Source organism: Panthera onca, chromosome E1 (genome assembly GCF_046562875.1).
Source record: "Panthera onca isolate mPanOnc1 chromosome E1, mPanOnc1 haplotype 2, whole genome shotgun sequence".
Classification (NCBI taxonomy): domain Eukaryota; kingdom Metazoa; phylum Chordata; class Mammalia; order Carnivora; family Felidae; genus Panthera; species Panthera onca.
Window position 1 is genome coordinate 35,898,213 of NC_138352.1, and position 25,942 is coordinate 35,924,154.

General features: G+C 52.1%; 1 protein-coding gene across 1 annotated transcript in view; it reads left to right on the forward strand.

Annotated features, from left to right (window-relative positions):
• Positions 1 to 2,813: 2,813 nt before the first annotated feature.
• Positions 2,814 to 25,942, forward strand: part of NOS2 (nitric oxide synthase 2) — a 33,146-nt gene continuing 10,017 nt past the window's right edge. Inside the window, exons 1-17 of the mRNA XM_060646747.3 lie at positions 2,814 to 2,940; positions 6,267 to 6,351; positions 7,132 to 7,254; positions 8,809 to 8,957; positions 12,341 to 12,503; positions 13,452 to 13,543; positions 14,499 to 14,640; positions 14,733 to 14,872; positions 16,244 to 16,418; positions 16,513 to 16,614; positions 19,968 to 20,162; positions 21,160 to 21,242; positions 21,629 to 21,773; positions 22,504 to 22,608; positions 23,758 to 23,807; positions 24,205 to 24,379; positions 25,148 to 25,280. Of these exons, the coding sequence (XP_060502730.1) occupies positions 2,834 to 2,940; positions 6,267 to 6,351; positions 7,132 to 7,254; positions 8,809 to 8,957; positions 12,341 to 12,503; positions 13,452 to 13,543; positions 14,499 to 14,640; positions 14,733 to 14,872; positions 16,244 to 16,418; positions 16,513 to 16,614; positions 19,968 to 20,162; positions 21,160 to 21,242; positions 21,629 to 21,773; positions 22,504 to 22,608; positions 23,758 to 23,807; positions 24,205 to 24,379; positions 25,148 to 25,280 (2,164 nt within the window). The 5' untranslated portion in view covers positions 2,814 to 2,833. The remainder of the gene's footprint in view (positions 2,941 to 6,266; positions 6,352 to 7,131; positions 7,255 to 8,808; positions 8,958 to 12,340; positions 12,504 to 13,451; positions 13,544 to 14,498; positions 14,641 to 14,732; positions 14,873 to 16,243; positions 16,419 to 16,512; positions 16,615 to 19,967; positions 20,163 to 21,159; positions 21,243 to 21,628; positions 21,774 to 22,503; positions 22,609 to 23,757; positions 23,808 to 24,204; positions 24,380 to 25,147; positions 25,281 to 25,942) is intronic.

The window sequence follows — 25,942 nt, forward strand, 5'->3', positions numbered from 1 at the left end:
CTCCCGGGATCTCAGGAGGTCACCAAATCATGTGTCCCTTCCTTCTCTTCAGTCCCAGCTGCAGCACCCCCCTCTCACCACCCCAGCTCCAACCCCTCTTACTCCATGACTTCTAGCAAGCCCTGCTTCTGCTCTAGAGTCTACAGTGGCTCCCCATGGCCTGGCATCATGCTGACGCTTGACTGTGGCTATTCCATATGACCCCAATCCACCCCCCGTCTTTTGAGATCATCCTGAATGCCCCTCCTCTCCTAGCCCATCAGTGTGGCCTACTGCCTTGAGCCCCAGATCCCACACCTTCTAATAGCACTGACAGTTAGTCCTGATTGGTGTTTTGGGACCACTCAGGAAACCTGAGTTGTAGGTTGACTTGAGGCAAACTAGCTCACTTTACTCATCTTTTTAAGCCGGGGTGAGCTGATGGAAGTACTGACATAGATATCAGAGGCGATGGAGAGAAAATATCACATTTAATTCATTTAACCCTCTTAACACTTCACAAGGAAGGAGCGTTCGTTATCCTCCCACTGTAGCCATGAGGACACGAGAGCCTAGGAGGTTTAAGTAAAGTTTTTTAAGATTTATTTATTTTTAAGAGAGAGAGAGAGAGAGAGAGAGAGAGAGAGAGCGCAAACAGGGAAGGGGCAGAGAAAGAGGGGGTCAGAAGATCCCAAGCGGGCTCTGTGTTATCAGCGCAGAGCCCGGTGCGGGGCTCGAACTCACAAACCGCGAGATCACGACCTGAACCGAAGTCGGATGCTCAACCGACTGAGCCACCCAAGCACCCCTTAAGTAATTTTTAAGATCTCAGAGCTGGAAAATGATAGAGCCAGCAGTCAAACCCAGCAGTCTGGCTCATAACCCCTACCCTGAGCCACTACTGGGGCCTGGGCATGTCCTAGTCCACAAACAGCGATTTGCTGAGGGCTACCTACCTGGCTCTGTGCTGGGGCGTTTTGGAGATGTCAGTGAAGCCCTTCTGTTTATCAATTAAATAAGCAACAAATTGAGCCATTTAGTAACCGCATACACAGCATCTAAAAATAGCAATGTTTATAAAGTCCTAATTATGGTGTCAGTGTTGAGGCAGGAACTATTATTACCCTTATTTTACAAGGTTGGGTGACTTACTCAAGGTCAGCATCTGGGAAGTCATAGAGCTGAGGTTTGAACCAAGCCCCAAATCATAACCTCTACAGTCTATGGACTCTCCTTACGGGCCTACTATGGGCCAAGAAAGGGACCAAGAGAACAGTTCCTGCTGTCAAGGAAGGAATGGGGAAATGATGTCTTACTAGTTCTGGGAGGAAGGAATGGGGAAATGGTGTCTTACTAGTTCTGGGAGGGATACATGCAGAATGGGATGTTAAAGCGCTTTATATATTAGGGCAGAGGTGGGGCAGGCAGAGAGGTAGACAGCAGGTTATAGGACAAGGTAGGTAAACTAGGATCTCTTCTGGGGAGACTGGAGGGGGCCTGGTCTGGCCGTCGCGTGGGCAGGAGTGGGGTGGGAGAAGGCTTTGGGGAGGAGGTAGGCCCAGCTGGACAGCTAGCCTACACTGAGGGGGGATGGGGAGGATGTTCCTGTAAGAGGAAGCGGCTGTACAAAGGGGATTTTATCCTGAAGGCAACGGGAGCCAATTAATGTATTTTGATTTTAAAAAGCAATTTTCAAATCCATTCAGATGTAATGAGACCAAGAACCCATTATAGGTGACTAATGATTCTATATTTTATGTAAACAAACGATTAGGAAGTGAGCACGGTGCCTGCACGTGCGCATGTGTGCCTGTGTGTGTGGGGTGTGTGGGGGAGGGGGGGCGGGGAGAGAGAGAGAGAGAAAGGCAACTGTGGGAACACCTAGGTGAAAATACATGGAATTTGGAACAAAGTTGAGCTCAGTGTTGCTAGGTGGGCTCAGAAAAAATAGGTACCCTCTTTCATTCCACTTTAATTCGGCTTTGGGATTAAATACACTGTCCTACATGCAGGAGGGCCCCCTGTTCCCTGAGGTTGAGGGCTACTGTCCTGTCCCTGTCTGGACCCTAGAAGTTACCCTGCTTCCAATGTAGGGAGCCACTCACAGATGGAGGAAAGTCAGGAGGCACTGCGACTTTCAGGTAGCAAGGACCAGGCCCCTGGAGGGGACATGAGGGGGCTTCTCTACCACCAGCCGCCCACCCTGTCTCTCACAGTGTCACCCCCCGCCCTGCGCTTCCTTTGGCTTCCCTTCCTGGAATCACACAGAACTCGCCAAAGAGAAATAGCGCTTCTTTGCGACAGCCTTGTGAGTTAAGGGAGCTTAAGCCGTGGCCTGAGGCTGCTGTGTGCTCTAGGGCAAGATCCTCAACCTCTCTGAGCCCCCAGCTTCCTTCTCAATAAAGAGGAAACCATATAGAACTGTCTTCTCGACTGGATTAGGTAAGGGATAGATGAAATAACAGACAGGAAAGTTTGCTTTCTAAACCATAAAGCGCCAGATGGTGGGAATCGTTACGATAACATACACTGTTTCATGAGGGATAAACCAACCCGAGGCCGGCCGTGCATGTCCAGGCTCCTGGCCCGAAGAAAGTCCAGTGGCGTCCAGCAGAAGGCCGACTTCCCTGCGGACGCCGGGTGGGTGTAGGGCGCCCGGGGCCACGGCCGGAGAACCGAGAACGGAGGCTCCGGCGACCCCCGCCCGGTCCCCGGGCCCCGCGCGGGGCGAAACACGGGCTGGGCCGGCCTCCGGCTCGCTCCGCCCTGGGGCGGGGGCTGCGGGGTCGCGGCCATAAAGGGGCCGGGGCGGGGCGGAGCGGGGCGCCCTCAGAGCTGCGCCCGCGCCGGGGCCATGCGCGAGGGGCTGGGCGCCGCGTGTGAGGCCGCCCGGCCCCGGCTCTGCCGGCTCCTCCGCAGGATCCTGCGGCCGCAGCCCGCCTTCGGTCCCCGCCGAGCCAGGTACCCCCCGCCGGGCCGGGTCCGCCCTGGGAGGGTGGCGGGCGGCTCCGCGCCGGACCCGGCTCGAGCCCGGGCGCGGCCCCGGCCCGCTCACAGCCTCGGTTTTCCGTGAGAGTTTGAGGGTTGGGACGTTGGCTCCGTAGGATGCCGACGAGGATGTAAAGTGTTTTCTCGTTGAGAACACAAAAGAGGTTGCGGTTTAGTAGCCGCAGACGACCCACAGAAGCCCCGCGCGTACCCACGAGAGGCGTCTATGCGGGCTGGAGTCGGAATTGTGGATGTTTCCACGCTTGGGACCTTTGTAGATGTTTCAGCGCTGGGGCTGCTGCACACTAGGACGGATATGATTAAGAGAGCAAAGAGGTTCTTGTTTTACAAATCAGACCCGTTTCCCAGAGCGTCCCTCCGCCGCCGCCCACCCCCCACCCCCCACCCCCGTTCGTGCAGCGGTGGGCGGTGGGCAGGAGTGGTAACTGCAAGGGAAATCATGACCCCCGTTACCCCAAACAAGCCACAAACTGCTGCTCTGACCTCAGCCATCCGCAGTCACCCCGGAGCTTGTGGATAGGTCCAGGTCTAAGCACCACACTCCAGCACTCCTGACGGCAGGCTCTTCAAGGGTCCGCTGCTCCCATGAAGGACCAGACGGTACTGAGCATAGCTGTGGGTTTAGCCAAATTCAGGAGTGTCTAGATGGACTGTGTAGTAATTTGGCAATAAGTATCCAGATCCTTAGTATGCTCACCTGACTTACGGCCACCCTGGCTCCCAGCAGCTAGCCCAAAGAAATTAGCTAGCTACCTGGGGCAGAAGGTAGCTAGGTACCTGTGCCTAGCTTTGCTTATTCGCCTTTTAAATTAAAATAAAAAGATTCCTAATTTATGAAGGAATTGATGGTCACACAGTAAAAGTTGGAAAATGCAGAAGCCTATAAAGGAAAATTGAGAGTGTCATCATCTCAGTGAGACTGTCATCACTGTTATTACTGGCATTTCCCCCAGGTGTTTTTTTGTGCTTGTACACACACACACACACACATCATCATCATCATCATCATCATCATCATCATCATCACCATCACCATCAGACCATGTATACAGTAGTGTGAGGCATTATTTATAATAGTGCAGAAACTGGACACAACCTAATTATCCAACCATAGGCAATGAGGTCATCTGGACCACCTGTATAGTAGATTTTCAGGTGGTTTTTCATATTTGGTGGCAGTAGTTATGTGCAGTGTACAAAGACATTGTTTTTCCATCTAAACGTTACTTCTCAAATCCTCCAGTCCTATGGCCACAAGTAAGTGACAGGAAGCAAGAACAAGCAGGGTGGAGGTTGGAGTTAGAGGTGACCGCGAAAGATTAAGAGCAGTAAGTCATTGCCTCACTGAGAACCCCAGCCTAAAAACTCTTCCGATTTAAGGAGCCCTCTGAAGATTGTTCAGCCATGGCTCACCTGTTCCAAATGCACAGATTACCCTATTCTGGCTTTTTTCTGGTGGGGCCCACCAGTCCGCATCAGAAGAGTGATGATAGCAGGTCGCACGGAAAGCCTGTTGGGTCACTTGATTTAGATAGAAGTTGCTTCCTGATACGTATTTATGTTCTCGTAAAAGGAAACCATCTCTTCATAGTTATAAATCAGGTAACTACTATATAATGTATGTAGTTGATCATGTAATGTTAATTTAAATATATAGTCATTACTTTTCCCAATAACTAAAGTAATACATGCTCATTCTTCACATGCCAACATTACAAATACGTATAAAGTGGAAAATGAGAGACCTTTGAAATACTTTCTAACTTCCTTTCCCCTTGGATGTGTGTGCACACGCATACCCGCCTCAGAAAATACCCAGAAGAACATGGAACACAGCTTTCGTACTGAAACCCCCCTATAGTGTGATTCGTCCCAGGAGGAGGCACGTGTGGGGTATGACTGTTGGGGGGTGCTCACCTGTAAGCGGCCTGGGGAGGTCACAGGCTTTCTTTTCTCTGTAGCATTCGCCAGAAAAGCGAACCTGAAATCCCAAACCAGAGGCAGTGGTTTCTTTGCCTTTTTTTCCCCTTAAGTTTATTTATTTATTTTGAGAGAGAGCACGCAAGCGGGGGAGGGGCAGAGAGAGAGAATCCCAGGCAGGCTCCATGCTGTCAGTGCAGAACCGGACTCGGGGCTCCATCTCACAAACCATGAGATCATGACCTGAGCCGAAATCAGGAGTCAGACGTTTAACCAACTGAGCCACCCAGGTGCCCCGGGGCAGTGGCTTCTGAGTGATTTCAGACTGTTAGGGCTTTTTCCTCTTCAAAGGACAGGCAAAGTTCTTTACATCTCCTGTTTTAAAATAAATATAAGCAATATATATTTAAAAAAAAAATTTTTTTTTTAACGTTTATTTATTTTTGAGACAGAGAGAGACAGAGCATGAACGGGGGAGGGTCAGAGAGAGGGAGACACAGAATCCGAAACAAGCTCCAGGCTCTGAGCTGTCAGCACAGAGCCCGACACGGGGCTCGAACTCACGGACCGCGAGATCATGACCTGAGCCGAAGTCGGCCGCTTAACCGACTGAGCCACCCAGGCGCCCAGCAATATATTTTTTAAGAGTCCTTGACTTCCAGATACACTTACTGAGATATTTATGAATGATGTGATGTCCCATATTTGCTTTGAAATGATAGCAGAGGCTGGGAGAATAGAGTTCAAACAAGATTGGCCATGGGGTGATACTTGTTGAAGTGGGGCTGAATCTGGGCGAGGGGCCCGTGGGGATTTATTACACCATCCCTTCTACGTGCATATGCTTAACATTCCCCCTAATACAAATTTAGGATAAATAATGAAACCAAGATATATCGAGGGCTTGAAATAAAAAAGCTTAAACAAGTGGGTAGTGGGCAGTGCTGCTGGCCTGGGAGGGCGGGCCTGAAGGAGCCATTCTCCGTGCACTCATAGGATGACTATATTTGTACCTGGCTTTGGGAGGGGCATCTTCCCAGAGCTTCTGTGGGTCATTTGGGCAGCTAGCTTTGACTCAGCTCCTCTCTTGTCTTTTTGGCTTTGTGGGTGGGTGGGTGGGGGGAGGCAAGAAAAGAAGAGGAGGAGGGAGGGTGGTGTTGGTGGGGAGATCGGGTCTGTCTGGCTGGCTGCCTTTCCCACCACATACACACATCCTTCTCGACCGGCAGCTGTGACATTCACTCCTACCGTCTGGGCCTCGGTTCCCCCTCCATCAAATGAGGGGTTGGCAGAGGGGACTCCAAGATCGCTCTTTGTCCTGAGATGCTCTACCTCATGATGGTTATTTTCTTTTGCAGTCTAGTGACACAGGATGACCCCAAGTGTCACAGCCTCAGCAAACACCGGAATGAGCCCCCCCAGTCCCTCACGGGGACAGTAAAGGTCAGTGAGTCATACGGGTGTGGGAAGCCCCCTTCCTCCCTCGCGTAGGCAGATGCAGGAGGAGCAGCCTGGTGGAGGCTAGGGCCTGGGCAGTGCGTGGGGACCCCCAGGGGCACGGGTGGGGGTGAGGAAGGGCCTTGGGAGAGCGGGCGTAGTGGCCCCTGTGATGCTATGGCCCCCAGATGATTTGCCTGTGCGGGCTGACAGGCACGGATGAGAGGAGGCCATTCATGGAGCCAGGGGTAGGACACCCCAACATAAAGCAAGCTCAGCAGCTGAGCCTCAGTCCCAGCGCCCAGCCTCTAGCCCACAGATTCCATCTTTCCTAAGAGCTTTGGACCTCAGCGTTCCAGAGAGGTGGGCAGAGAAATGGGCGAGAGGTAGGAGAGAAGATGGTTTCCATAGTCTTAAATGCCTGCATGGGAGGCAGTGGTCCATTCTTCCTTGTGCTGAGATTTCTGTTCTCTGCAGTATTGGCTGTGACCGTAGTCTCCCTTACAGCTAACCTTAATCCCTCCTGTTGCAGTTCCTCTGAGGGAGTGTTTGGCAGGGTCCTGGGTGAGGAAAGAAGCCTGGCCAGTGGCCCAGGCACCTGGAGCTCTTAGCAGGCACTGGCCCAGGTGGCCAAGCTGCTGGGAAAGGAGGAGGGACACAGACCGACATCCTGACCTGTGTCCCCAATCATGGTTCCCCGCTCCAAGCCAGAGTAGGGCTCAGGGGAGACCTGTGGGGTCCTGGAGTGAAGGCGTTTGTAAATCCTTGGTGTTTTCCCCCCCTTAGACAGTTCCAGAATCCCTGGGGAAGCTGGATATGCCCCCGTCGGCCTGCCCACGGCACGTGAGGATCAAAAACTGGGGCAGTGGGATGACTTTCCAAGACACACTTCACCACAAGGCCAAAGGGGTGAGAGGTCTGGGGCTCAGGGAGAATGACCCTTGTCCCAAGCTTGTGAAGCCGTTAGGGCCCTTATTAGCTCAAATGGACATCCTCCTGGGCAAACCAGACAGTCGTCTGCTTGGGCACAGGGTGCTGGGAACAGAAACCAGTGTTCTTCACAAATAACAGAAGAAGTAAATGATGCCCACTCCCTATTAATCCCCCTAATGGGTAATGGGTAATCTGAAGGTGAGATCAATGATTACAGAAAGAAACTCAATCTTTCTTAGACAATGCAGTATTGGGGACCTTTCTTTCTTTTTTCTTTCTCTCTCTCTCTCTCTTTTTTTTTTAATCAGAGAGAATTTTCTAATAGAACTGTCCAAAACTGAACTGAACTACATCAGGAGATAGTGAGATCCCTGTCACTGGAAGGATTCAAGTGCTATTTGATAGGGAGATTGGAGAGGGGTTCAAGCATCTAGTGAGTAGTTGGGAGTAAGTGCCTTTAAGGCTTCTTCTGCTAAGTGTCTTATTCTAACTATAGAATGCATTCTGGGAGTGCCTGGGTGGCTCAGTTGGTTAAGCGTCGGACTTTGACTCAGGTCATGATCTCATGGTTCGTGAGTTTGAGCCCCGCATCGGGCTCTTCTGACATCATAGAGCCTGCTTCTGATCCTCTGTCCCTTTCTCTCTCTGCCCCTCCCCAGATCACATGCTTGCTCTCTCTCAAAAATAAGCATTATTTTTTTTAATTAAAAAAACCATTTTTTTAATCTTTATTTATTTTGAGAGAGAGAGCGCGAGCGAGAAGAGTGCAAGCGGGAGAGGAACAGATAGAGAGGGAGACACAGAATCCAAAGCAAGCTCCAGGCACCGAGCCATCAGCACAGAGTCCGACGCAGGGCTTGAACTCATGAACCGTGACATCATGACTTGAGCCAAAGCCGGACACTTAACTGACTGAGCCACCAGGTGCCCCCAAAATAAACATTATTAAAAAAAAAAAAAAAAAAGAACGCACTCTGATTGTAAAGTGGAAAAGAATTGAAAATTCCAAGACCATGAAAACAGAATGATTTTCTATACCTGCCAGAAATTACCACAGTTAACATTTAGGTGTACTTCTTTCCAGTATTTTTTCTGTGCCATCCTCTGACTTTAGGATTTATATCCTCTCCTTGCAATTCATTTTGGCTGAATACTAATAGTGTGTACCCAGGAACCGTATCAGCCTCTTTAAATGAGAAGGTAGTTGACATGTCCCAGGGATCGAGCTGTTGACTTTGCCAAGTCTGAGTCTGGCTGGGGAGCAGAGCCAGAGACTGAGCCCAAGGTGGTGGGAATAACCCCACCTCACACCCACTTGGGTGAGCCAGTAGAGGAAAGGAGATGTGAGTGGGGAGAAAGCTTGGTGGACCCCAAGGAGGAGGTGCCACAGGGGTGGAGAGGGGCAACAAGGAGCTGGAGCAGCTGGAGTGGAAGGAAACGGCCAGGAGAGATGGCCCTGAAGGAGGACTTGTGTCAACACCTTCCCAAAGGGCCAAGCAGCCCCCTTACCACCTGCTTCTCTCTTTCCAGGATCTTGCTTGCAGGTCTAAGTCTTGTCTGGGAGCCATCATGAACCCCAAAAGTTTGACCAGAGGACCCAGGGACAAGCCTACCCCCCCAGACGAGCTTCTACCTCAAGCTATCGAATTTGTCAACCAGTATTACAGCTCCTTCAAAGAGTAAGTCTCACTTGGGCAGGGTTGCTGCCTCCCCATTCCCCTGAGCTCCTCCGTCTCTAATCATTTCCCTCTGACCCCAGGCCCTTTTCCTTCCCAGATTCACAGTGAGCCCGGGGCTAAAGGATAGTTCTCCAAGGGGAAAGACCCCAGAGTAGGTTCTCATAATCATAAGAAAAAGACACATAGTTGGGGCGTCTGCGTGGCTCCGTCGGTTGAGCGTCCGACTTCGTCTCAGGTCATGATCTTGCGGTTCATGGGTTTGAGCCCCGCATCGGGCTCTGCGCTGACAGCTCAGAACCTGGAGCCTGCTTCGGATTCTGTGTTTCCCTCTCTCTTTGCCCCTCCCCTGCTGGCACTCTGTCTCTCTGTCTCTCAAAAATAAATAAACATAAAAAAAAAGAAAGAAAGAAAAAGACACCTAGCAGTAGTGGTTGAAAGCATAGGTGTAGGAAAGTGATGGAGTGTACCGTTTGGGTTTGAATCCTGGCTGCACCAGTAGCCAACCAGTCCTGTACCCTCGGGAAATCTGTTTACCCTCTCTGTGAGTCAACTTCCTCATCGGTAAAAGTGTGGTGAGATTAGAACCTGGCTCAGAAGATTGTTGCGAGCCTTTAAGTTTGTGCCAAGTTCCCTTTCATTATGAAGTGTCTCGGATAGAAAGGACTTTCGAGACCACCTGGTCCAGCCTACCTCCAGCGGGTGTGAACAGGGAAGCCCAGTCTCAGCTGGAGTCCATGCCATTTGACCTGGAGAGAGCTAGTCATGCTCTTCGCACTGAACTCTGTATTCCTGGGTCTCATGAAATATACGATTATCAACTTAGGCCCACTTACAACTTTAAAATGAAATACACAAAGGGGTCGTAAGACAAGAATGACTGAGGGAAGGCACTTGCTGTTTTATGGGCTGGGAGGGGAGTGTGGCTTTTATGGTATACGTCACGCGGCACTTTGCTGCATGAAGTGAGTCCTAGAAGTGCGCCTGGGACCCCCATGGTGGAAAGAGTGGTTCCCGGTGATGCCGTGTCCCCTCTACTATGACCCTACAGTGTCTGAGCTGGAGGGGGCCTTGAGTTTATGCAAAGGGCCCTTACTTTCCGGGGTCTCTGATCCTCAACCCTGGCTGTGCATCGAGTCACCTGAGGACTTTGCAAAGTCCTGATGCCAGGGTACGCTGGGCCAAGGGCATCGGGATCTCAGGAAGTGCGGAGGAGGAAGACATCTCTGTTCTTTAGAAGCTCCTCCGGCTATTCTAATAACTGGATTGAGAAATCTGTTGGGGGTTGCCTGCTGTGTGTGCCGTGCAACCACACCTCTGTAGAAGTGCTTTGTGACCAGGCTCATAAAGGCTCAAGATCCTTGGGCTGTCAGCTCTGTCAATGACTAATGAGCCTTTCAGAGTCTGGGAATTCTCCTGATGGGCCTCATCGGGCCACGGTCTCAACACTAACATTTACTGAGCACTAAGTATGTTCTGGGCCTTGCATAAGTGCCTTCTAAGTAATGCTCACCACAACTCTATGAAATAAGTATCATTATTACCCTCCCCATTCTACAGACAAGGAAACTGAAGCCCCTGGGTGAAATAATTTGCTTGAAGTCAGATGTTCGGCAGTCCCGCAGCTGGGGTTTGAACCCAGGCAGCTTGGCATCAGAGCCTCTGCTTTTAACCTATGTTGTAGCCTCCAGCTCTTTGACCTTGAAGGTCCCAACTTCTGTGCAGCCAGAGGCACAGACAGCTGGCGAGTTAGGTCTTGCTTGTGAATGAAGGAGTATAGTTAGAAATGGTAACTTGCTGAACGTTCTGTTCAAATCCGTTGGCTTATGCCAAAAGCTAGACTCTTTTTTCGGGACGAATAGGCATCATAGCATCTGGAGTGCCTCAGAAATGGGACTGTATGAAAACGGTGATAGAATATGAAACTTGAAGGGGATCAGACAAAAATGTGAAAAAATCATCCTTTCTTACATAGTCCCATAGTAACACCACGCAGGGTGCTCCAGGCATGGGTGTCCTGGAGATGGCTACTGTTTCCGTGCTTGGATGTATCTACGAGTCTCACCAGATGCTTTGCTGGGGAGGGAGGGCTTCCATTGTGGCGGCCTTAACCTCACCCAGCAGGTCCTTAATGCCAGGAGTATCCTTGAAGATAAGGAGCCCCAAATGTTTTGCCTTTGAGCTTTTGTTCTTTAATCAAGCAAGAGTTGTCAAGACACTCTTCATCCACAGAAAGGCCATTTTGTTCTGAGTTGTCCACTGTCCTTAATCAGCAGTTCATTCCTTAAATAGCTTTGTTTGGTGCCATTTCAAATAGTCTTTGGTGTTGATTGGAAATCTCAAGGTTGCTGTGTGTATGTGTGTGTGTATGTGTTTCAAAGCCTTTCTGACTGAATCCCTCCCTGGGGGATATTTTTGCAGCCTGGGAGGGGAGGGAAGGAACAGTTTGGAAATCTCTCCTGGAATTGCTGGCTGAACAGTGTGGGGGTTGAGAAACGACACACTGTAAGGAGCCTGTGCTGTTGGACCGGGCTGCGGAGGGCTCCTCCCTGAGTAGGCCCTGGGGCCCTGCAGGCTGAGTCCTGAGAGCCCAGCGCGGTCCAGGGAAGCGTGGGCAGGCCCTCAGCGCTTTGCACTTGCAATTCCCCCCTAGGGTGGAGGGTGGAAGGTTAAGGGCCTGGGCTTGGCATCAGGGCAACCTGCTTCTGAGTCCTGACTTTGCTGTTTATCACACTTGCGTTTCTGGGCTGCTACTGTTAAGTAGCACTAGAGCCTTCCTACCCCACGCTACAAAACGGACACAAAAATGCCTCCCCCAGAGACTCGGTGAGACCCCAGCTGTGAGTGGCTTCACCCAGTGCCCTGCTCATAATGAGTACTCGGCACACGGGAGCTGCCGTCGCACGGGCTGCTCCTCTCCTGGTCACAGGATGGTGGCCAAGAGGCAGGGTGTGGCTGTGGCTTGGTGAGTACTTCCCCGGGTGTTGCAGGCATCTGAGAAGGATTTTGCACTCCTGGGTGATACTTGCCAAGTTGAGGTGAATGTAATTGGAGAAAAAGCGCCTGGAAACAACTAGGGTGCCCACAGAATCAGGACCAGCCATGTAACTGGCAGGACCCAGGGGAGAAATGAAAATGTGGGCTCCCTGTTCACACTGACTGAGAATTTCGAGACCGTGACAGCAGAGCATTAAGCCAAGCGGGGGGCCCTTCCAAGCTGGGGGCCGGTGTCACACACTTGTGAAACTGGCCCTGAGGGAACAGCCTCTGTGAGGGCCATCTTGCCCTCCTGGTGTCCTAGTTCAGTTCCTGCTTCTGTGGCTGGAATTAGTCTCCATCTAAGGCCATCTCATTGTTGATCTTCCTGATGTCTTCCTGTCCCCCAGAGCAAAAATAGAGGAACATCTGGCCAGGGTGGAAGCAGTAACAAAGGAGATAGAAACAACAGGAACCTATCAGCTGACGGGAGATGAGCTCATCTTCGCCACCAAGCAGGCTTGGCGCAATGCCCCCCGCTGCATCGGGAGGATCCAGTGGTCCAACCTACAGGTGGGCGTCCTTAGACCTGAGCGGGAGAGGACCTGGGTGGTGGGCAGGCCCCCAGCAGGTGGCTCTGAACAGCCGGGTGGAGCTGTGCCCGAGACTCCCCACTCTGGTTTTCTCTTCACATTTGTGACCGTGAGATGGGGACTCGTAGGGCTCCCCCCTCGAAGTCTAGAATGTGGTTTCAACACAGGATTTCTAGCTGGCCTTTTCTCACACAGACATAAAACCAACGACCTTGTTCTTATTACTGTTGAGGCCCTGGTGCCACAACAGAGGTTGTCAACCTCGACTGTTTGAATCCTTGGCTCCTAGAAAACATTTTCTTTATCCTAGCCTCATAGGCATCTTTACGTGGGGGGGATCATTTATTGCTGGATAATATAGGAAGTGCTTGGACAGAGAAATTGATGAGAAATACCGGTGAAACCAACGCTGGCTGAAATAAAATGTGCTGAGAGCCCTGTGAAAAATGGGCTGATGTTGGGGCACCTGGTGGGTCAGTTGGTTAAGCGTCCGACTCTTGATTTCAGCTCAGGATCTCAGGGTTCATGGGATCGAGCCCCATGTCGGGCTCTGTGCTGACAATGCAGAACCTGCTTGGGATTCTCTCTCCCTTTCTCTCTGGCCCTCCCCCACTCATTGCTCTCTATCTCTATCTCAAAATTAAATAAAACTTAATGAAATGTGCTGATGTTATCAAGACACTAGGCTAGGGCTGTGATAGGGTTTTGATGGCGTCTTCCAAGAAGGGTTGCCTGGGCCCCTCAGGTTGGGGCAGCCCTGAGATGGGAGGTGTCAATGCAGAGAGGAGAACGTTCTCCTCCGCTTGGGGTTTGGGTGGTGGGGGTTTTGGACCATTCCCCCCTTCCCTCATTAACTTAGCTTCTGATCAACCCCGAGGCCTCTGTCCTCACAGTCTTTGATGGTGTGGGCTGGGTGGGCTGTGTGCAGGTCTTCGATGCCCGGAGCTGTTCCACTGCCCAGGAAATGTTCGAGCACATCTGCAGACACGTGCGTTATGCTACCAACAATGGCAACATCAGGTGGGTGCACCTTTCCCAGGGGTATGGCTAGGGCCCACCCTACCCCCCCACCCCGAGTCTGAGCCAAAGGACACAGATGGGTTTAGGGCAGGTATCTCTGGCTCCAGGAGAAACCAGGGAGATAGAGAAAGGAGAAAGACTCAGGCTTCTTTGTCGAGCCCCAGTAGTGAGAGTAGCCTCCATGAGCTTAGCCCCCCTCACCAGCCCATGACCTTGGTTTCCTTCCGACTTGAAACCATTTGGAAGGGATGGGGGGATCTTTAAGCAGCCACTTCTTCACTGCTTGGTCAGGCTTTCCACTTTTTAGAAGGGATGAGAGGTTGGCTTTGCAGCTCAAGGCTCTAGTGTGTCGTTTTTCTTAGAGCCAGGAGAATCACTCTTCATCAGTAGCCCCTCCTGCCCTTACCTTCTCCTATTCAACCTTCTCCAACCAAAGAGGTCAAGGCCACAAGGACTGGATGGCTCATTCGGCCATTCATTCATTTTTCTGTTCAGCAAATACTCAGCGCCCACGTAATGGGGACCCAACCCACGACTAGATATGGCAGTGGGGTGGGGGCAATGCAGAGGTGACTAAGACCTAGGACACTGCTCCAGCCCACTGTCCCTGGTACTAGACAAACATCCAACTAACTAGACTGCAAGAGAAATGTGGTGCAGCCAGGGAGGAGGCTGGGAGAGCTAACCCTGCCTGAGGGATGGGGAATGCTCCCCGGAGGCGTGGTCCCTGTATTGGTCTTGGAGGAAGGGGCAGAGGTGGGAGGAGAACAAGGGAGAGGGTATGTCAGGAAGGGGGGCGGGTTGCACAGAGGCAGCGAGAGGAGTTTGGTTTGACCAGGTCAGGTGCAGAGCCCTGGGGAGTGGGAAGACAGGAGGCAGGGGGAGCACTGTGGAGGCTGGCTGGGAGCGCCTACCAAAGCCGAGGGGTAAATGGCGCTGTCTTTGTCTTGGGAAGGTCGGCCATCACCGTGTTCCCCCAGCGGAGTGATGGGAAGCATGACTTCCGGATCTGGAACGCTCAGCTCATCCGGTATGCTGGCTACCAGATGCCTGATGGCACCATCCTGGGGGACCCTGCCAGCGTGGAGTTCACCCAGGTATGGGATCCAGCCTTGGTGGCCGACAGAGTGGAGCCAGAGGGGCCGAGGGGTCTGGGTGTGTAGACTCACCGGGCCTGTCTTGCCCCCAGCTGTGCATCGACCTGGGCTGGAAGCCCAAGTACGGCCGCTTTGATGTGGTGCCTCTGGTCCTGCAGGCTGATGGTGGAGACCCTGAGCTCTTTGAAATCCCGCCTGACCTCGTGCTCGAGGTGCCCATGGAACATCCCAAGTAAGCAGGGTGTATGTTATGGGTGCTGAGGGTGTATGTTAACATGTATGCTCCATTCTTTTCCTTAGGGAGATCCCAATCCTCAGGCCCCCCTCCCACTCCCCTAAAGCCCAGCCAGCAGCAGCTGGTGTCCAGAAGGGCTGGCTTTCAAGTCATGCCTCGTCAACGCTTGTGAAGCAACCATGGACTTGGGTCTTGGGCCTCAGATTTATGAGGATATGTTGATAATGAGGGAGAAGCAGAGGCTTAGACGGATGGGGCCCTAAGAACTTGGGAAGCAGTGACCTTGGGAGAAGGACCCCCAAAAGGCTCTAATATCCTCACACTGAGCAGCCCAGGCCTCTTGCTTCCTGCCAACTCTCTTAGCTGGCCCTCATCTAACTGTGGTGAAAGTATAGGGCTATGGTGACTTCTGGAGCAGTCCCGGCTCTGGGCAGCTCTCATAATCACAAAAATACCTCCATATATTTGGGACTCACTATGTGGCCGGCATTGAGCTATATACTCTTCTTTTTGTCTCTTGAATATACTGAAGTCAATCTCACCTCAGGGCCTTTGCATTTGCTGTTTCTTCTGCCTGACATGCCTTTTCCTCAGAAAGTTAAAGGATTCATTTCTTCTTGACAATGAGATATTTCCAGAATGTCACCCCCTCTGAGAAGCCTATCCTGAACACTCTATCAAGAGCAGATACCCTCACCCTCCATCTACCACATCACCTTCCTTTTGTTTTTCTGTTTATTTGTCTGTTTACTTGTGTATCATCTAGAGTCTAGACTGTAGCCTGTAAGCTCTTTGAGAATGGGGATCTTGCCTTTCTTGTTCAGCCGTAGATCCCTAATACCTGGAAGGGTGCCTGGTACATGGTAGGTGTTCAATTATAAATATTTCTGAAATAAATGAATTTCCAAATGAGTGATAATGTTATCTTCACAGTAATCCCATGAATGGGATGCTGTTGTCTCTATTTTACTGGTGGGGTTACTGAGGCTCGGAGAGGCTAAATAACACCCCAAGGTCACACAGCTGGTAAGCAGTAAGGCAGAACCTGAACCTGGGCTTTCTGACACTGGAGTCCTTAACTGCTATGTTATGTTGGGCTCTCAGTGTTTAGCATGGTGCCTGTCACACACGTGTTGCTTCAATATATGTTTGCATGAACGGATGAGTAAATGAATGCTTAATTAATGACTCATACCTACTGTGCCCAGTTCACCTCTCCAGGTTGCATAAACTCAGAGAACAACACTCGGAAAGGAGTTTTCTTAGTTGAGTCTTTCTCTGAAGGCTTTTTTGTGTGCTGGTGGGGGTGGTGGTGAGGATGGGCAGAAGCACAGGCCTCAGTTCTCACTGGCTCTGCCTCCCTGCCAGGTATGAGTGGTTCCGTGAACTGGAGCTAAAGTGGTATGCCCTGCCTGCCGTGGCCAACATGCTGCTCGAGGTGGGTGGCCTGGAGTTCCCAGGGTGCCCCTTCAATGGCTGGTACATGGGCACGGAGATCGGGGTCCGGGACTTCTGTGACGTTCAGCGCTACAACATCCTGGAGGTAATGAGGCCCGTCCGGCAGGGCCAACCGTGGACGTGGGCTTGTGCAGGAGGAGTCCCGGGCACCAGCTCACCCTATCGCTCTGCCTCCGCAGGAAGTGGGCAGAAGGATGGGCCTGGAAACACACAAGCTGGCCTCACTCTGGAAGGACCGGGCTGTCATTGAGATCAACGTCGCCGTGCTGCACAGTTTCCAGGTATGTCGTGTTTTGTGGGTCTGGAGACTTTCTGATTAGGTCGTCTCCGGTCATCTTATACTTGGCTCTCCCCTTGACAGCATTGTCCATTTCCTCACGCCTCAAACAAGTAGCGAGCACCCAGTCTGTGCCAGGCGCTGTGGTAGGTGCTGGGGGTGCACAGACCTATAAGCCCTCCTACTCGCTCTCGCGCTTCTTGTGTAAACTGAATGCTCCCAGCAACAGGCAGCTCCTTACCTTTCAAGACCTGGCAGTCGTTGTCAATTTCAGGGCTTGAGCACTGAATCCTGTTCCCTGTCAGTTGCTCAAGGACTTTCCTCCTGAAAACTCTGACCCCCTTCTTCTGTATCATTGGTGTCTTCCTGTCTGCTGGATCATTTTCAGCAATGACCAACAGGCTATAATGGTTCCCGTCTCAGAGAAATAACTGACCAGCTAGCCAAATAAGTCCCCCAGCTACCACCTTGTTTTCTTGCTTTCCTCTGTAGCCAAACCACTGTAAGGTCTCACTATACCTCCTCATCCTCTAGCCACTCCAGTGAGGCTTGCATCCTCTGCCACTCTTCTGGTCCCTCTGGAATTCTTGCTGTTTTCCAAACTTCACCAAGGCGGTTCCTACCTCAGGGCCTTTGCACTCGCTTTCCCCTCTGCTTAGAATACTCCTCCCACAAATCATCCCATGACTGGGTCCTTCCCTTCATCCAGGTGTCTATTCACTTCCTTGGAGTAGCCCTTCCTGACCATGCCGTGTAGATGGCACCCTTCCCACACCTCCATCTTGTCCCTCTCTCTTCTTCCTTTACCTCTGTCTTTATTTTTCTTCAGAATTCTTATTAGCTCCTGACGTGACAGAGTACATCTACTTCTTGCCTTTCTGTTGGGGCTGGGCATTACCTCTCTTGTTCATTGCTCTACCTGTAGAGTCTAGAAGAGTGGCCATGGTAGATACTGAAAAAACTATGAACTTGAGTGAGTAAATGAGAGCCCACGTCCCCATGGGCAGGCGCTGCTCTTGCTTCCCTATACTGAATGAATGTACCCACCCCTTGGGCCCACGCACAGATCAGTTCTCATGTGGGACTGAGCCCTCTGGTCTGTCTGCTGCTCTTACTCATATGATCGCTCTCCTTCCTTTTGGGAAGGAGGCAGGGGATGTGTGAATATTTTACTTTAGAGGCTGAAACCATCTCCACAAAGCTGGCAGATACCCTGGGGCCAGATTGCTAGGAAGATATTCATTCATTCAGCCAAGTACTTTGAGCCTTTTGCATCAGTCAGGCACTGGGCTTGGCCCAGGATGTGAGTGGTGAACAAAATAGACAAAAACCTTTCCTTGTGGAGTGGGAAGGGGAGTTGACATTAAACAAACATCCAGTAAATATTTACAATCACACTGTTTCCCAGGGCTAGTCACCCCATGGGCAGGTCAAGCTTGTGCTTGATTGTTCTGAGGGTTGTGGGTGGGCGGGAGTTCAGAGGCGGAACAGGAAGAGCACCACCCCCCCAGGGCTGGCCCAGCTCAGAAGGACCCCGCTGGCCATGGACCACACATCCTGACTCCTGGGGGCTCTGCGCACCAGGCCTGATACTGCAGGATGCAGATACGTCCCAGAGAATCTGCCGATCCTCAACTGTCTCCCGACCATTGCTGACCACGTCCCCCCCCACTGCTTGAGAGTCTCCAGGACTTCCTTGTCACCCTCCTTCAGGATAAACTTCCTCATCTGTACACTGAGGATAAATAATAGGTCCTCCCTCACTGGGTTATTGTGAGAATTAAATGAAAATGCATGCAAAACATTTAGCTGTGCTGCCTGGCGCATAGTGAACACTCAGTAAGTATTTGTTTTATTGTTGCTGTTATTTATTATTATCAACGTTGTCAGCTTCTCAGCTCAAAAGTGGCCTGGCACCCAGGAGCTGCTTGTACATGTGTAAGATTTTAGAAGGCGTGTTGCGTCCTCCATCCGGAGGCTCCTTCCTCTTGTGCTTCTGGCCTTGACTCAGGCAGTGCCCTCCTCCAGGAATGCCCATCCATCGCCTAACTTGTGCCTATCTCTCAAGACTTGCCTACTCTTAGATGCAGTCTCTGGAGTCCCCTATTTCTCCTCCAGGCCTCTGTCTGGGCTCCCCACCTCTGCCCTCCAGCAGCACCTGTCTTCACCTCCCTTGTACCTTGTATCAGACCACATGAAAATGGCCTCCCCTCCTTAGAGCATAATCTAATGCAGAAAAGGGGCCATGTTTTCACCTCTGTAATGCCAGTGCTTTATGCAGTGCCTGGCATTAATAGATAAAGATAGATAGAAATAATAATAGCAGCTAACATTTATTGCACACGTTCTGTGCTTTACTTATGTTAACTTTTTTTTAGAGTTTTTAAATTATTTATTTATTTATATTTATTTACTTAGAGTGTGAGCAGGGGAGAGGAGCAGAGGGGGAGAGAGAGAGAAGGAGGGAGGGAGAGAATCTTAAGCAGGCTCCACACTCAGCTTGCAGCCCAATGCAGGGCTCGATTGCACGACCCTGGGGTCATGACCTGAGCTGAAATCAAGAGTCAGGCTCAACCAACTGAGCCACCCAAGTGCCCCTACTTGTGTTAACTTATTGCCTCCTTTCAGCAACGTTATAATGTAGAAACTGTTATCAACCCCATTTTACATTTGAGGAAACTGAGGCTTAGTGAGGTTCAGGAACTAATAGCTCAAGGTCACATGGCTAATAAGAGACCAAAGTTTGAATCATGACATTAAACAAATGTCTCCTGACTGAGTTGCCCCAGACATTGAGGGGTGTGGCTGCCTTTGTTGGATCATTTCAGGAAGGCTCAGACCCCTTGGCTTCTAACTTTAGGATGTGGGACATTGTGCTGACTTGTTTTCCATATGCTGCCGTTTCCCCAACACTTAGTTCTCTTCAGAGATGTCTAGTTCCTTCTTGGCTGAGAGAGCCCCATCCTCAGGGAAGTGACTCCTGGAACTCCCAGTACCAACAGGTGGCAAAAAGACACTATGGTTGGAGGTGTTTGTCCACATCCAGAGGGAGCCATTTGTGGGGAGTTTGGGGAGACTTGTAGGCGTGGCCTGAGAAGCTGACTCTGTCCCTAGAGGGCCAAGGTGGGGGGGGCCCACCATGTGACCTCTGGGCCGACTATGACTATGGTGATTTCTGGGGCTCCTTTGGAGGCTCTGAAAGTGCCTTCCATTTGGGTATTTACTTTCAGCAGCGAGGAGGTGGCCAGGAGGAACTGTTGTCACATTTTACTGACCTTGGGAGCCCTGCTGACAGACCATGCTCCTGAGTCCCTTCCCTTGCCTCAACCCCCCCCCCTTTGCCTCCTCCTACTTTAGAAGCAAAACGTGACCATCATGGACCACCACTCGGCTGCGGAGTCCTTCATGAAGTACATGCAGAACGAGTACCGGTCCCGAGGGGGCTGTCCTGCTGACTGGATTTGGCTGGTGCCCCCAATTTCTGGCAGCATCACTCCCGTGTTCCACCAGGAGATGTTAAACTATGTCCTGTCCCCTTTCTTCTACTACCAGGTGAGGGAGGGCCTTCCTCCCCTCTCTGTCTTGGGAGCTCAGGGGTGGAGAATGTGTGTGTGTGTGTGTGTGTGTGTGTGTGTGTAGGTGTGCATGCGTGTGCGTGCACGTGCTCGTGTGTGTGCGCAGGTGCGTGTGTGTACACGTATGCATGCACGTTCACGCTCACTCATGCAGGACACACGGGGCAGGGCCGGGGACACAGGAGCCTATTTGTAATGCTTGTCAGGATGCTGAACAGCAATCGTCCATTTCCGCAGAGAGTGGGACTTAAGGAAAGACCTTTTATTTCACCTTCAGGGGTCCAGTGCTCTGATGGGGCTTAAGCTTGAGGGTGACCGCCACTGCCCCCACCTCAACCAGTCACATCCCATAAGGGTGAAGAGTTTGGCTCGAGGGTCAGACACACCTGTGGGCGACTCTGCCACTTCCTAGCGGCATGGTCGTGGGTGGGTCATTTCACCCATGGGAGCCCTGATGTTCTCGTTGTGTGGATCCCGTGAGCTGGTCTCTGCCCAGCCCAGAATGCACTCCGTAACCATCCCCTATTGAAACCCGTTCACTTTTTGTCATAAAGGGCTTCGGCTAGATTTGGGGAGGAGCCTCCTTACTTTAAGATGCCAGGTAGAGGGACTGACTGCCGGGGACAACGTGTGCCTGTCGTCATAGTGCCTTATTTCACTCAAAGCTGTCCGGTTTGAACTGTACATCACATGGTCTGCCTAGTAGCACTAAAAACGAAAGAGAAGTGGGGCCTCTTCCTCCTGGGGGGACACTAATGGAGAATAAAATCAACTGGCCACCCGGTATGTGCAAGTTCCAAGCTGGACCCTGGAGCTGCAATTCTGAGGGAGACAGAGCCCCAGCCCTCCCTGCCGGGGCACCCAGGGACCCCCACCTCACAAAGTGCACAAAGGGTCCTCTGGCTCCCTCGCATCCCCAAGCCCCGGCCGAGCCAGGGCCCACCTTGCCCTCACAGGTGCCTTCTTTTCTGCAGGTGGAGGCCTGGAAAACCCACATCTGGCAGGATGAGAAGCGGAGACCCCGGAGAAGAAAGATTCCGTTCAAAGTCTTGGTTCAGTAAGTGGGAGCTGCCAGTGCTGGCGTCTCACCTGCAGCCCTTTCTTCTAGCCAGCCTGCCCTTCTAGGCCTTGAAGGGCGGGGAACAAAGAGAAACAATGGTTTTTGTGGAGTTGGGCTCGCAGAGGTCCAGACGCCAGTGGGGACCGCCTGCCACCATCGTCCCAACCTTCCCTGTCCTCTGTTTTCCCACGGGGCTGAGTCATGGGTTGAGTGGGTGAGGGGAGGAGAAGGGCTGTGAGTCCAGGTCGATACCTGGTAAGAAACATGAGTTCTTTTCCCACAAACTGCCACCCCTTAGACACTGTCCCTCTTCCATTCTCTATGACCCGTGCGTTCCTCTGGAAGGGTGAGTCAGCACAGTGTCTGTCTGTCTGTCTACACAGAGCTGTGCTCTTCGCCTCCATGCTGATGCGCAAGACCATGGCGTCCCGAGTGAGAGCCACAATCCTCTTTGCGACGGAGACAGGAAAGTCAGAAACACTGGCCCGGGACCTAGGGGCCTTGTTCAGCTGTGCCTTCAACCCCAAGGTGAGCAACTCAGCTGGACGCATGCCTCCTTCTCTGCCTGTGTGCAGACAAGTTGGTAAAAGTTAAAACGGTTACTCTGCTCCTGAATGTCCCAGAGCCTTGGGGGTGCTGATGCACATTGTAAATCTGTGATAAGACAGATCGGTGTCCAAAGGCTCCCAAACTTACACAGCAAATAGAATTTTCGTGGTGTTCCAGGGCACACAGTTTGAGAAACACTTTCCTAATGCAAGTGTCAAAATCCACGAGCTGCTGTAGATGAACTTTAGTCACTCAACACCTTCACTACGGGCTGTAGTGCTCAAGGTGAGGGGGCAAAGGACGAATAAGATGCAGACGAATGAAACAGCCCCACAGGGGGACTCCCTCATTCCCTCAGTGTTGGAGTTCATCCTTCATTGGAAGCCTCCTGCGTCAGGTGGGCTGGGCCCCGGCTAGAACAGCGAGGCTGTGACACATTTCACCTGAGATTGGCTGAAGTGTTGGCCGTGGGGCTTGAGCGGGGGGAGGAGGATGGGGAGCGATGTGTGCGTGCAGGTTTATTCGACGGGCATTCGTGAAGCATTCCCCTCCTCTGTGCCGCGCCTGTGCTGGGCGTGGGCGGGGTAGGGGGACAGGTGACGCAGGGGGCTCCTGGGAGGGGGGAAGGGAGGCACAGGGCTTCCGGGGACGGCGCGGAAGGCCGCAGCCCGGGAACCGAGGGCTCATGTCCATCCTTGGTGCTGCGCAGATTCTCTGCATGGACCAGTACGGGCTGAGCAACCTGGAGGAAGAGCAGCTACTACTGGTGGTGACCAGCACGTTTGGGAACGGAGACTCCCCCGGCAACGGAGAGGTGGGTGGCCCAGGTCCCGGTGGTCTGGGGGGCGGGGTAGGGTCCGAGAGGGACAGGGAAAGGATCTGGGAGATTCAGCATGTCCTAAGGAGGGCGCTTGGAAGTGAGCGCTTGGATCCCTGTGGGCTGCCCGAGTGCCAGCCATTTGCCTGCCTCCTTTATAACTGTCACCATATGTATGTGACGCCTTTCCTGTGACATGATCTATACTTTTAAGTAAATTGACCCACCTTTTTAAACTCAAAAATTCATGCTAATTTTTTAAAATGTTTATTTACTTATTTTTGAGAGAGAGAGAGAGAGAACACAGGGGAGGCGCAGAGAGAGAGGCAGACGTACGTACAGAATCTGAAGCGGGCTCCATACTCTGAGCTGTCAGCCCAGAGCCCGATGCGGGGCTCAAACTCGTGAACCGTGAGATCGTGACCTGAGCTGAAATCAGACACCTAACCTACTGGGCCACCCTGGCACCCCTCAAAAATTCATGTTTAAAGGAAACTTTCTATCACTCCCACGAATGGAAGGCCAACAAAAAGTAAACCCAATGAAAGCCAAACAAAGTTCTTGAACTTTAACTGGGTACTGTTGCCTGACCGTGGCTTGCTTTGTTTTTTAAAATGAGTAGTAGGCAAAGATTAGAGGACTTCAGGCTCCCATAGCCCCAAGCGAAGACACTCCCTGGTTTTCATAAAGATAAGAATAGTAACTGAAACAGGAAAAATTTTTTTTAATTTACAGAAAAGAGTACTTTCTTACCATGTGATTTGACGCCATTGCTGCTGGGTCACATTCTGCCTAAAATAATCTTCAGTCCCTTGGAAATCAGGGTAATCTTAGAGAGTATGGGACCAGTTGTCATTATTACCAGGTTCCAAAAAGGAAGAGAGGCTTGTGCCCCATGAGGAGACCCTCTGGAGATGCCGTGCTGTAAGGGAGGTCCTCCTCTACCAGAGCTGGATGGGGCTGGGCTGTTCTAGGTCCCCCACCAAGGGTCAAGCCCACATGAGTTGCTAAGACTGAACTTGTCCCTGAGCCCCAGCCAGCTGGCCCCACACTTCCGTTTGTGGATCTTGAACCACATGTGGCCAGATGTGGCCAGTACTTATACTAATCTCATCCTGAGAAGTCTGTGGTTCTTTCTCGTTCTAGAAACTGAAAAAATCCCTCTTCATGCTGAAAGAGCTTACCAACAAGTTCAGGTAAGGCTTTTCCCCACACCCACTTGTCCAAGCCCTACCTTATGAACCTAGAGTCTGGGTACCAGGGAGGAAACTGGTTGTGTATAAGGGGGTCTTCTCCAAGATATCCAGGCACAGAGAGATCCTTGTCCTCAGCATATGTCGAGGGTCAAGTCAGGGAAACCAAGTCCCTCTCATAGGTCTGCCTCTCATAGGTCCCTCAAGCGTGGGATTGGTCACAGGAGTTGGTGACAAGGCTTGGGAGCTAGGGAGGACCAGAAGGGGGCGTGCGCTGGCCGGTCCTGTGCCCAGCTGCGGGGGGAGTGTCTGAGGCTGGCCTTACGGGGCCACTAATGCTACGTGATGCTTGCGGGGCTGGGCTCACCCCAGTCTCCACGTGTGTGTCCTCCTCGGGCAGGTATGCCGTGTTCGGCCTCGGCTCCAGTATGTACCCTCAGTTCTGTGCCTTTGCTCATGACATCGACCAGAAGCTGTCCCATCTGGGGGCCTCTCAGCTTGCCCCAACAGGGGAAGGGGACGAGCTCAGTGGACAGGAGGAAGCCTTCCGCAGCTGGGCCGTGCAAACCTTCAAGGTCAGTTCTTAGCTGGAGCTGCCCCCCGGCCCGGACAGGGATGCCACAGCCCACTCATGTCCAGGACACCTCACGCCGGCCATCCTGGATGGCATGACTCTTGCCTTGTCCCGTAGGCATGGTCCTAGGTGTGGCCTGAAGGCTCAGGTCACTGCTGCTTTCCCTCTACCCCTCAGAACTCCACTTTAAGCATGTGCCCCCAGATGGGGGAAGATGGCTGAGACATCCCCCTGCCCTTAGGGAGCTTCGGTTTAAGATCTTTCCCCCTCTAATTATTCAGGTCACCTCTTGACGACTTTGTCTTGTTTCAGTCTCCCAGCCACAGAGAGCCTGAGGACAGGGACCATGTGGTTGAGTCCTCTGGACCTGTGTCAGAATCTCAGTAGGGCTTTGCTGCCTGTGGCCGCACCCCCCCCCACCCCCGATTTTAGAGAACTCCACATTTGAACAGTGTTTCACCCAGCGGTGGCACTTAGAGCACCTGGTTCCCAGGCCCACGCCGCCCAGGCCCACGTGACCCCACACCAGGAACATGGGGGTAATCAAATCTCATGGTGTGGGCATGAGGATAATATGAAAACAATAGCAACAACGTGCCAAGCCTGGCTGCCTCTTCGAGTGCACACAGCAGCCCAGTCAGATCCGTGTACTTAGTAATTACTGGCAGCACTTAACTGATCTGTAAGGACCTACAAAATGGTGGCCCCGATGGTGGTGACGATGTCGAAGAGGAGGACCATGATGATGGTCTGCCCCATCTTCTTCCAGGCAGCCTGTGAGACGTTCGATGTGCGAGGCAAGCACCGCATTCAGATCCCCAAGCTCTACACCTCCAATGTGACCTGGGACCCGCACCACTACAGGCTCGTGCGGGACTCACAGCCTCTGGACCTCAACAAAGGTACCTGCTGGGCTTGTGGCCCTTCCTGCTGGGATGGCGGTCTCTGACGCCGGAGTCTGTGCTCGAGGAGACCACTAGGACCCTCTGAACGGAGGCAGCTGGCCTAGGGATTCCAGGCCTCTCCCTCTTGTTGCAGCCGAGAGCCTGCTGGGGTGCAGGACTGGAGAGCTTGCTTCATCTCTGAGGAAGCCTATTCCAGGAGGAAGCCCTGGGAGGGTGACAGAAAGGGGAGTCAGCGCCAACTGAGGGCCTCCTGTGTGCCAGGCACTGTGCTGGGCTTCTCACCCACGCCACTCTAAGTGACCCTGACACTCATCTTGTAAGAAGGGCATAAAGACCAGGGCTCCTGGCTGGCTCAGTTGGTAGGGCATCTGATGCTTGATCTCTGGGTTGTGAGTTCGAGCCCCATGTTAGGTGTGGAGGTGACTTAAAAAACAAAATATGACGGGCACAAAGACACTGAAGTTTGGGGAGGTGAAGCAAGTTGCTAGCATGTGGCCAGGCTGGGATTTGAGCCCCAGCCGTCCAGTTCTGACAGAAGCCAATTATTGTATTATAAACCACATCTTGTAGAAGTAGTCCCAAGGCTGCCGTCCGTGAACTCTTGATGGTGCCTTCTTGACACTGTGCCTCCGTGATTCCTCTTTTCTTGTACCATGAGT